Source organism: Phlebotomus argentipes, unplaced genomic scaffold, assembly GCF_947086385.1.
Source record: "Phlebotomus argentipes unplaced genomic scaffold, Phlebotomus argentipes genome assembly contig_15, whole genome shotgun sequence".
NCBI classification, from domain to species: domain Eukaryota; kingdom Metazoa; phylum Arthropoda; class Insecta; order Diptera; family Psychodidae; genus Phlebotomus; species Phlebotomus argentipes.
In genome coordinates this window covers 2,043,909-2,056,362 of record NW_026776181.1, presented here as the reverse complement: position 1 = coordinate 2,056,362, position 12,454 = coordinate 2,043,909, and the positions used below count along the sequence as shown (strand labels likewise).

The 12,454-nt window shown below is 42.9% G+C and overlaps 1 protein-coding gene across 2 annotated transcripts in view; it reads right to left on the bottom strand.

Annotated features, from left to right (window-relative positions):
• LOC132263184 (cGMP-dependent protein kinase, isozyme 2 forms cD4/T1/T3A/T3B) overlaps window positions 1-11,245 on the bottom strand; it is a 55,340-nt gene extending 44,095 nt beyond the window's left edge. Inside the window, exons 1-2 of one of the 2 annotated variants that reach the window (XM_059762816.1) lie at window positions 10,743-11,245; window positions 80-839 (exon numbers count right to left, since the gene is read on the bottom strand). In XM_059762816.1, coding sequence (XP_059618799.1) covers window positions 80-786 — 707 coding nt within the window. In that variant the 5' untranslated portion in view covers window positions 787-839; window positions 10,743-11,245. Of the gene's footprint in view, window positions 1-79; window positions 840-5,261; window positions 5,295-10,742 lie in introns of those variants that run through there. The other variant, XM_059762817.1, reaches the window with a different exon arrangement.
• Between the last annotated feature and the right edge of the window lie 1,209 nt (window positions 11,246-12,454).

Here is a 12,454-nt window from a genome sequence, read left to right as displayed (position 1 = left end):
AACGCCTTTTGCTATGTGAACAGTGCGAGAGAGTCTCAAAAGGGGTTTTTTTTTCAGTGTGAAAAATGTATGTACTCACCTCTCCTCCTTGTCGTATTTGGGAAAGGTGACTTTGAGGAGCTCCAGCATCGAACTCTCGCTCTGCGGCTCCGCTGAGATGCCTTGCGCTCGTTGTCGCTGCACAGCGCCATTGTTGTGGGTGCCCTGCTTCCGCGAGCGACTGAACGGGAAGACGCTCTGGAACTTGTCCAGTTGACTCTTGAGCTCGGCGATCTCCTCGTCCTTCCGCCTCAGGCACTCTTCCAGCTCCCGCACGCGGTTTTCACGCGCCACCACGGCCTGCAGCAGCTCCTTCTCACGGGGCGCCAGGTTGACATTGTGCTCCTCGTTGATGTACAGCGCGCCGATGTGGTCCGTGATGAGGGCGCCCGTCTTGATGAGATTGGGCTCCGACGCCAGGAAGCAGTTGTTGATGTAGAAGGGCGGCTGATCGGCGGCGGAGGCGGCATTGTTGTTCCCATAGTCCGATGGCACAGTGCTATTTGGTTCTTGCATCCTCAGCCTTTGCTTGTCCGGATCACTGACGTGAGGAGGCACAGTGTGAATATGGTTGTTGCGCGAAATCGATGAAGCGTAACTGACGACAGTGTCGTTGGGAGCACCAGTTGAATGGTTAATTGGACGCACGTCTAGTGCGGTTGCGCCACCGCACAGAACTGTCTGCGTTTCCTCGTCTACGGCTGGCCGCTTTGATGCGAAGCACAGCCCGTCAAAACAGACACGCATCCAAGCGATTTTTCCACTTTTTTGGCACAGCGACACAAATATTTTGGCAACACCTGAAAAGAGAGACATCACATCAAAAGGGATCAGAGTGAGCCATTAGAAGTCACATCATCTCCAGAGAGTCGCACAATTGCACAGCCTAGACCCACTTCAGATGGCAAATTTCCCTCTCTTGTCATTATGAAAAGTCACGTGAAAATGTATGAAATTAATAAAACGACCACTCATGACTCTCGCGCGATCTTTTCTCCATCGCATGGTGTGACAGAATAATTACGATGTATGGCAGTGCAAGCAATAAAAGCCACAAATTTACTGTCTCTCCAGAGGAGCCCAGCATTAAAAATAGAGTGTTGTGAAACAATAAAGAAATTAGCAACTTCATATGCATCGCGTGAATATGACGAGTTGCTCATTTGAAAGTTGACTGTCTCTGAATTAATGCCAATTTTGTGCCTTCTCCGGCTATCCCAGATCAGTTTACCACACACACATACACATACGACACGAGATTAATTGTGGAGAAGTGCCAATTCTGTGGTGAAGGAAAATGAAAAGATATAAAGTCTCATTCTCAGCTGAAAAATTACAGTATGTGGACAGAAATGAAGGGAAAAGTGCGGATGGAATTTTAAGTAATTGGCAAATTGCAATTAACGTTGATCGGATCTGCGCTCGTGTGTCAACTGCTGCTCAATTTGATTGCCGATGAAATTACTTATAAAATATACCCAAATTATCAAGGCAATAAAATTACAAAAATGCGACACAACAGTTAGCCAGACCCAAAGGATGCACCGCAAATAATGGTCACTCGCAGAACGAGAGGTGAAACTCAAGTGTACAATAAGAGTATAGAATTCAATTCATCGCTCCAGAGGAACAATTAGCGTATAAATATTTATGCAAACGTGCCCCCGCTTGTCTCAATAGAGCCGAAAGCGACGAGCCGCGTGGCAAAAGGAGCAACAAAGCGGATGGACAAGGCGCGTCTTTGGATCAGCCCGCGGAGGATCTGCGATTTGAATTTCGAACAGCAAAGCGAAGAATCGCACTGACAGTGAAATATATCAAATGGAATCACCTCCAACTCTGTGGAAGGCACACAAAAGAGTGCCTGGGCAATAGAAGCATGCGCCACAACATTAATTTTATGTTGTCGGTGTATGTTACAGGTGGTGTTCGATTATCGCTTTACACACCACTCAATGCAACATTAATCATGGGCCTTCCAGTGACATTAATCGGCTGCTGGTTTGTACAATATGCATAATCTCAATTGTACACCTCTTTTAATTTATACGAAAAATCGTTTCCTATTGTGCCTCACGCACTCCACTATCGCGCCTCTCTTCGCCACCTACATGCATTCAATTAACCCAATAAAACATTTTCAAGTGACATTTTCAGGTATTTCGAGGTTTCACCGCAGCTGGAATTTCGCACCGCGAGGAATTCCATTGTTGGGGATGAAAACACCACATCAGCAGCCATGAATTATGTCACGAGTCGCGAACGATCGGCCAGCGCAAATATATCCAGTATCAACTAGCAAAGAAGATGGATATCACGAGGCTCGACGAATCAATTAAAGTTCATTTGCAGGCGAATCGAACTCACGCGGTGATGGAAAATGTGTGACTCTCATGAATTTGCATATTGGCTGCAATAACATTTCTCTATTTCCATTTGGCTTTTTCATACTTTTATATATGTAGAAGCTCAACGGAAGGACTGCAGCTAATGTCATAATTCACTTCAATTGACAGAAATCTTAATTGAAGTCGTCCACAGAGAAATTTATTTTATTCCCTCGGCCAAATTTCAATTAATACTTCATCTTCAATAACATTCTATATATACAAGAATTCCTATCGCGCGCAAGATTGGCTGTTATCTAGTGGCGAGAGATGAGGATGATCACCTAGCACAGCTCATCGTCAATTCATATGCGAGATCATTTCGCCAAATGAGAATTTATGCCCTCTGAGCCTCAAAAGACAGTTATAAATGCACAGTAGTTGAGCGAGAAAAACGACAAATATAAAATACTGGAGATTTCTCAATGATGTTTGTGTGGAATGGGCATTGCAAAAGAATTTAGAGATGTTAATTGCCTATCAAAAGATTAATTTGTATGCCAAAGGAATGATCATGCACAGGGAGAGATTCTTGGCATTTTATTGCACACGTCTCTTCTCGAGTGTGAGGCAAATTTCAAATGCATGTTGCAATTTTCTGCGAATTGTATACACACACTTTGCGAAAGCAAAAAGAACTGCAAGATGATGCTATAATGTTTCTATTTTCATCATCATCATCTCTGATTATCTCTCAAGTGTCATTTGGTGTTTTTCCGCTCTCCTCATCCCAATAGGAGAGACATCAGCAAACAAACAGTCAATGAAAACAATCACATATCAATTGGCATGATTGAAGGTTTTATTGGAGACAGAGAGGAGCGAGAGAAGTGCTATAAATAAATCAGAAATGATCGCATTGTGGTCTAAGATATCTCCATTTGATTCTATGTTATCGCGCATAAATGGAAGCCACTCAATCTTTCCAAGTGATACAAATCATACACTTTTGCTACTGTAAAAACACTTTCCACCACAAAATGATCATTCATTCGCCATTCTGCATGTTCGTTCGTTTCTAAATGGCACACACGAGGCAAATTGTTGTAGAGAAAAAGATGGCAGATAATTTGGAGGGAGAGAAAAATTATTAGCACAATTAACTTCTTCATATCTCACATTAATCACTCAATCACCTTCTCCCAGAGCAAATAGCTGAAGAGATCGTATCTCCATCTAAACTGTGATAATCACTTGGGCGTATTATTATTGGCCTTTTTGTTTACCAGAAGAAATACCAGTTAGCAGGCGATGTATGTAAATATTTGACGATGCCTTATCATATTTTGCCAACTCTTTAGAATAGATTGCTAATGGACACATTCTCGAGGGGCGGCTTTGATTGCCATCGCGAGTGAAATTACATTCGCAGAAACATAACGCCCAGAAGCGCATTTGATGATCTTGAATCATGATGTGTTGTGTGTTTTTCTATGTGGCATTTCACTGTCAAAATCTCCGTCGCGCGGAAAAAAGTGCCGAGATAAACAAGAGTTGTGACTTAGAGGAGGTTTTTGAGCAAAACAGCGGAAAATTTTCACAACAAAGTCACTCACTTTGCACAAGAGTCTGGTTATATACGAAAATTTAGCATTTTGTCGGTCAGGCAAGAATGTGGATCAAGAACGCGTCTCTTCTCTCTAGAGTCAACCCAAAAGGAACCCCAGAGAGACAATGAGCCATTTGGGAGACAATTGTGCTGAAGCACACGAGGCAATTTCTGCCACACACTTTAATTTATTCAGCTACACATTTTTGGAGTTTTTATTGATCGCTCCCTCTCTCTCTATCTCTCACTATAAAGTGATTGGATTTTGCTGACGAATGGGGAATTTTGGTGTAAAAGTTCATCGCGCGTCTTTTCCCGCGTGAAAAACGCCAGTGAAAAAAAGAGACACGTGAAAGTCCACCAGATGATCGGGTTTTCAGACCAATAATAATTCTTTCTTTGAATAAATTATCTCTCTCACTCGCGAGAGTGATATGAAAGAGGTCATAGAGCTTTAGAGGCGACGGTTAGAGACATAATGCTCCACTGAGCGATAAGTGGAGATTAGGGGGGACACACTCGCAAAAAAGGCACACACAAAAGTAAATTAATCGATCGTTGGAATTGCAGCAGCTGAAAATATCACAAGATGTCGTGTAGTGTTGAAGCAACGAGATGATAATTAAAATTATAATGAAAATCAACATGTTAATTGAATTCACATGACAGAGGCACTCTCCAAAAAGAGACACAGCACTGTACACAGCTTTTTCCTCCTTAAGCATCACATTACACTCCGCGCAATTCGCTTTTTATGCTCTCGCGGGTCTCTAATGGTATTTTGTCAACATTTTAGCATGTCCATCTTATTTATTTGATGGATTTTTTTTTCAATCCCAGCTACTCTTCGTAATTGGCGAACAACACACACAATATCAGGCCGCAATCCTTTCACTCTCTGGCCCAACAATGATCTGACGTTAGAATCTGGGAGTTTTGTGACAAAGTGCGAAAATTCTCTGCTGGCCAAACTTCGTGAGAATGATATTTGTATCACCACCGCTACAAATTATCACTAATTTCACGGCTTGATTTAACTGGAAAAAATCAGGTTGTTTTCTATTTACTTTTGGCACCATTTTTTCACGCGACAGACAACTTCTAATAGAATCACAACTCGGACTGATCTCTCAACCTTGCGCAGCTTTTCAAGCTGCTAAATCACTGGATTTTGGCGGGAATTTCGCACTTTTCCCTTAACCCATCCGCAGGAACACCGAAACACCCCAGCGAGATTACGCAGTTGTGCCCCAAAAAGATGGGGTTGAAGAGACCAGAATAATTACCTCTCGTGTGAAAACGAGTTGGGTGTTGTTGAACGTTGTACAGCGTAAAACGTACTGAAATATCTGAAATATTGTTGTGTTGTTTTATTGTATGGTTTTAAATTCACAAAAGCCCGACAAATACTCACTCAAGACTTCTCATATCATTTAGTCGCGTTCGACTTTTTAGCACACCAGAGAGTGCCTCGGCGGCCCATTGGGTAGCACTTGCGAGCGCGCGGCCAGCAAATTGATCGTGCAATTGTACGATTGACAGTCACATTCTAGATCGCACCGCGAGCAATTGCTAAACTTCTTCTCGCGCGCGGCGGCCTGAATGGAAATTCCATGTGAATATGGTAGGGAGTCGCCTCCAATTGCTGATCTCCGTCGCCGCGGCATGTAAAATGCCCATTTTAAATTCATATACGTACCACGGTTGGCAACTCCCTGGCGTTGGATGCCAGCGAAATCCCACATGCACCTCACATCATCACACCGCGGTGAAAATCTCCGCTGCGCCGACTGATTGGCGGAGATGTTGTCACAAATTGCAATTGTTGCACCCCAAACATGCTCGAATATCGAATCGCCAGTGCAATTTTCGCGAATTCTCGTGCATGCATTTCGTCATATTTCTCTCTCTGTCTCTCTCACTCTCTTTGCACATTATCAATGATCACGATCACGCACAGCGCAGTGGCAAATGAAATGCACACATATATTTCGCGTTATTGCAATGCATCATCATGCGAAGGGCTGCGCGTTGTCTCTGACCAACTGCCAATTAACTTCTTCTCCCGCGACGAGCATTCGTCTCTGCCAAAAATTCCCTCCTCACTGATTATTATTTACGCGTAAATGAGGGCCCTTTTGCGAGCAATTTTGCAACATTGTACGCCATGCTTATGCAATGTGCTTCTCTGCAGGGAGAAATACATTGTCTGTGGCAATGAAGAAGGTGTTATTTAACCCTTTAAGATCTAATTGGACTTAAAAAAAACTTGTAAAATAACGTGGAACTTAAGGCGCTGAGCCGTTTTTGCCATTTCTGTATCAAAAATTCAATCTTCCGCCAATGACAATTCCTCAGCGCAGACTTCCAATTCGAAAAACAATTTTTATGTCTCTGAAAAAAGTCCATTACGCGTAATTTATTGGCCACAATAAAAGCTGCATCCCGGCATTTTGCTGAGAGAATGCACGCTGAGCAATGCAAATACAGTGGGGTTCCTTCGGGGGCCACAGCCGCATAGTCACACGCACAACGGCGCCCGAGGGCGCACTGGCGGTCCCAAGGGCGCCACGCAGCAAGTCATTTGACCAGCGCACACAACGGCAATCAATTATCACCACATTTTTGGGCAGTGCCCGCCGGAATTTACATGAAAAGTGCGCGATCAGAAGAAGTGACCTGCGTTTTAGCTGTCATCAACTCCACACATATTGGGCAATCACATGTTTGTACTTCTCTCTTTTTGCCGCAGCAATTTGACAAAATTTTTATTGTCAATCATGTTCGAGCGATAATATGAGAGCGGGCGCGAGAGTGAGAACAGGAGAATTGGAGGTAATTACTGTCGACGGGGAACAGTAAAATAATTTCTCACATTAATAGACTGTCTTTTGCGGGGTAAAGTCGCAGTGCAAAAATTTGATTTGCAAATTTTGTGAAAGTCGCGCGTGAATCTGCGACTGATTTAACAAAATGTTTAGTATTCGCGCAATGTGGGTGGAAATTTGCGGGTTTATTTTGAGGAGCTTAAGTAGTTGAGAAAATTTCACGCGATCGCACATCATTTGATTTAATTTATCCTGTGAGGAAGTCGGGGCAAAATAGGTGCACTTCTTCTTAATTCAACCGTGTGCGTCTTGTGCGATTAAAATATCACACTCGCATATTCATATTCTATGCAAATGATCATGTCATAGATGATATGCAACTTCTCCGTGCGCGGCTCTGCAAGAAATAACCCCTGCCCATAAAGATTATCTCGCTCGCGTTGCGCAGAGTCTGCGCAGTTTCTCCTCTCTCGTGTATTTTTCAACAATATTTATTAAATTCACAATATCCCTTATCAACCCTCGTGATCTCACACAGATCATTTTGGAGAGCCATGAAAAATTCCCCGCGGCCAGATCGCACTTCGCAGCGCGCGCATTTTCTCAAGACATACCACAGAAAGATATTTCTCCCACCCATAAAAGCGTACGATTAAAGATAAATACCTTGGCCATTGAGAATTTTCTCTGTCTCATCATTTAGGCGTACTCTCGCCATTATTGTGCCATCCTGGCAGGTGATCTTAGTCGCAGTTAAATAACTCAGTGGCTGCAATATGGCACGAAATTGACTCGTATATTGTTCATATTTATAACTTATTAATAGATATCCACCATCATCGCTTTCAAGTGGAGCATGGCGATGGCGGAATGCATATGAGACAGAACAGAGACCATTAGGCACTTTATTTACTGTCTCAATTGCTCAATAAAATATTTCCCTAAAAACTTGAAAATTACCATTAATTCAATGCGACATGGTTTCACCAGCGACACACAATTCTATGCAAATAGGCCAGCCCTTCAAAATGCCAAACAACACTTCTATTCTAACTTGTGCACATTTTGCTGCGATGGAGGGAAATCGGCGCAATATTTCGCTCTCTCTCCCATCTCGCGCGCGATTTTATTTGCAATGCGTTTGGCCACACCTTCGAAAAGCCTCCAAATGCTGCGATCGCACTTGTGATTTTATGTACGAATATTCGTGCTATTTTGCTCTCATTGTGAAACTATGCAACTGCCACATATCACTGCGATATTAAATTCTCATACACAATCACTCGACACTGAGACTTGGGCAGGCGAATTGCGAAGAATTTTTCTCTCTGTCGCACAAAGTGTGAATCGCCACCAAGTTGAGAGCAGAGTTGAGAAGGCAATTGATTAAAGATGTGAGAGAGCAAGAGAATATCTTTTGCAGTGCAATAAGCAATAAATAAAGCGATATTAGTATACAAAATAATTGTTTGAGAGTGAATTTTGGGCAAATATTAAAATGAAATCACTAAAAAAATCTCATGGAATCAACTCTGCTGTGAATAGAAATACATTTTATACATTCCTAGGCAACACATTCCTCAATTAAAAAGAAATAATTAGCGTTATTCTCATTTGGTGAACAGAAGCACATTCTCGCCCCACTTCCTTGCTAAAATCGCTAAAATCTCACATCTCAGCGTCTACAAACTTGTGGATTTTAAGTAAATGATCAAGATGATAGATTTCAAGAAAGCACCCTAATGATTGGCTTGTTACTTGGGAAGGTGTACCTCCCTATTTGCGGACTCCATCTCGATTCATTTCCACCGCTTCGCGATCGTTAAAATCAAGAGCACAAGAAAACACGTTAAACGAGAGAAAAAGTGTGCTTTTTATGGCCAAGAAAATATACACTTATATAGCCACAAGATGGGGCTTTTATGCTCGTTGACAATGTTTTTCATTTGCACTTCTTCACATGATCGCGAAGATCATTTTCTTTTATGACGCAGTCCCCATTAGACAAGGATATTCCTCTGGCTCCAGCTTGACCGCGCGTCTCATGGTGAACATCACTAAATATTGACTTTATTATATGAGACTGGCTTTATTTTCCACCGCTCGCCAAGTCAATCTATTTGCAATCTATTGAGGAGATCACTCCATCTAAAGCCAATAAACAAGATCTCAGCGCGATAAGCAGTGAAGTTGGGCGCTGATGGGGAAAATTTAATGGAGCAATTTTCACCTGCTCTCGCGCAATTCATTGTGATTTTAGTGTGTATTTTGAGAACTTCATAAAAGCACTCGCAAAGTGTCCATCGCACGATCAGGTGGCGCGTCTTCTGACGCATGAGGAGATCACACGGGATAAATAAGTGACAAAACGAGTTGGACAATGTGATCTTTCTCCTTCCCTCAGCCCGCTCTCTGGTGACGCAGAATCACTTTATTATTATTTGGTGGATTTAGTGTGTATCACCACGAATTTCCTTGGCAACACAGCACCGACGAAATGGTAAAAGTATATGGCAATAGTATGGCCATAAAATATTTCCTATTTTTAGCGAGTGGCTAAATAAATCAGTGATTTTATTGCTGATCCATGGATCACACCGTAACTGCACATTCCTATTTGTTTCTCCGTGCGAAAGACAAACAATTAGTCGTCAGAAATAAAACAAACAGTTGTGAAATTAGATATGGACTCAGGTTCTTGGGAAAATTCGAAATTTTTTTCCCCTGTCATCGGAAGCTATTTAACATGGTATTTCACATTAACACACGACGACCAGACAGAAAAAACTCGCCCTCAATGGAGAAATGCGATATGGAGTGAGAAAATTGATCTAGTCACAAACAATTTTTTGTCACTCAAACGGAATTTGTGGGTGGCAAAAAAAACGAGCGCCCGGAGAATTTTCCGCGAGTGGCGAAGGCAAGAAATATCTCTGTGAAGAATAAACAAACAAAAGAGTTTTTTGAGATCTTCTCAATTTTATAAATAGATTGTCCAAACAGGCTCTGATGGTGTCTTTGATAGTGTGTCGCGCACATAGCTGAGCATATGAGAGATGAAATGAAAAAAGAAACCCAGCAATTTTGTTCTCTCGAGGAAGATCATCTCTGCAGCGGTTCAAGTCACTCCCTTGATCGTCCTCGAAGTATGATTTATCAATGAGATCGCGTAAAAATACCACAGTGACAAAGTTAAAAATAGACTCAAACACCACTTTGAACTTGGCTAAGTGCGGTATTTTTACACAATTCAGAGATGAGACCTCTCTTTCTGCCGTGTATTTTTATATTCCCCAATCGCACACACTCGTGTGCTGCAGCCTATGCTTTCACACTGTTCGACATGTTGGGCAAAAAAAAACATCGTTTCACACCACCGAATCTGCTCTCCACTACTCCCTCATGACCATTGTATTCCAACGTTGGGCTCTGAGTGTGCAGAGAAAGAAGAAAAAAAGACTACGCATACGCGCGATCGCGGACTCTCGGGCGCACATTCTTATGCCCAGTTCACAGAGAGTGAATAAAAAACGCTAAATTATCGCCAATAAAGAGTCAAGTAGCGTCTCAAAGCACGAGAGGTCATCTGCATAAAATGATCTCAAGTGATCGCGACTGCAGTTGCATTTCAGAGAGAATTTAGAACTACACTGGCCGGAGAGTGAATAAAAGAAAAAAATGTGGTCGATTTCCATATGACGTCATGCACGTGATCGGTTTTGGCATCCGCGAGCGCGAGGATGACCTTTCGGTTTTCCAGCTTTCTGGTCAAATTGCCGCGATCGCGAGTATTGATCAAACGGGTGCGGAATTCCACAGTCATTTGGAGTGATCTTGAGAGTGTGAAGATCACACTCAGCTTAACAAATCATCAGGCAAAGCACCTGAATTACAATTGCTTAGAGAGATAGAATTGAGGGGAAAATTGGCAATAATTACATGATTATCGGTGTATTATGACACTCCTAGGTAAATTACACTTCCAGAGCTGCCAAGTTGAGGGCAGAGATCGCGTCGAATATGGCAGAATGATCGCGCGTCTTCACCTTTTCTTGTGCGCGGTTTATCACAGGAAATTTTTCCTTCGTCTGATAACTCTTCTCTCACTGATAAAATTCTACGTCACGCACACATCGCACTCTCACCCACACACTTGCTACGCGCCGCGACACACTCACGATATGCTGTCCTCTCTCTCGCTCTCTGTCTCTCTGGCCGATCTCACTCTCTGTTGGCCACCTTTTTCCGTCCACAATTGCTCACGGAAATTTCCCCCAGATCTCTCTCAGGTGGCACTCACGAACTCTTCACGCCGTCACGCAGCCCTCCAGAGACACCCCCGAACGCGGTGGAAAGTGGCAGAAAATGTGGCTGCACCGAGGAAAAAGATGCGATTTAAAGCACGGACTAGTAGGTACTAGCTTTCTGCCTATCGCACGATATGGAGGAGAATAAAATTGTCTATGGCGTGGAATTGCTACCTCATCCCCGGGCCCCGCGAGGCCCCCTTTTGTCTACCAACACACACTCGCTCGCCAGCACCAGCTTTTTTCCTCACGCCACCACCACCAATCCGCATCTCCTTCCCGGACTGGTTTCGATCTCCAACACAGCGCCGCTCTTCAGCCGTCTCGCTCACTCCCAGCCACTCTCCACTTGCTGATCTCCTCGAGAAGCGACACATGCTCGCGTGGCCACATCTCAGCGCTCGCAGGCTCACCCTGTCACGCACACACTGATCACTCCTCAGAAGTTCAGCCCAGAGACGAACTTTCCACGGCAGAAAAGCCACAGCTTTTCAGTAAAGTCCAAAGTCTCCCCGATAAGATCATCTTCACGATTGACCGATCAAGACTACCAAATTCACATCATTGACGATCTATTCTTGGCTGGCGGAATCATGAAAATTCATAGGGAATAACATTGTGCTCTGCAGTCACTCTTTTGCCCACCAGCTGAGCTAATTGTCAATTTGCATTTGTAATTTGGCGCCTCATGCGGAGGAAGATAGCGCGCAGAAAAATTGAGAACATTTCGCGCGTCTTATCACAGTGAGAAAGTGTTAAGGCAATTGTGACAAAAATAGCTGAATGCAATTTATGACCAGTTAAATCTGCTCACTATCTTTTGAGCTTCTCGCATGAACAACTCGTAATCAAAAAATTCACGAACACTTGTTGTCGATAATGACGCGGAGATTAGAAGAAGAAAAAAGTGTGATTCACGTGGCAGAACAGCTCCTGAAAAGACACGAAATGACCAAGGTATGAAGACACATTGACTCAAGAGACTTGCCTTCATACATAAATTATCTAATTCAATAATTTAAACTAGAGTCAACACTCCAGAAAGGTCTCCCTTTCGCCGTGCTGTGAAAAACCCTTTGATCTTGCCAGATAAAAACATATCTTATCCATCTGCATGGCATTAGTCCAGAAATGTATTTCTGCATTTTTAAATAGCTTCACAAACAAGTGGAAAAAATTATCTACAGTGCGCGATAATTGTATTTGTCTTTTTTCGCCTATAAAAGCTGATTTGAATAAAATTGGGGGTGAAAATCAGAGAGAGAAAGAGCTAAGTGGCATCCCTGGGCGCAGGAAAATTGTATATGATATCAGATATCAATGTAAATTTCATTTTATGTGACT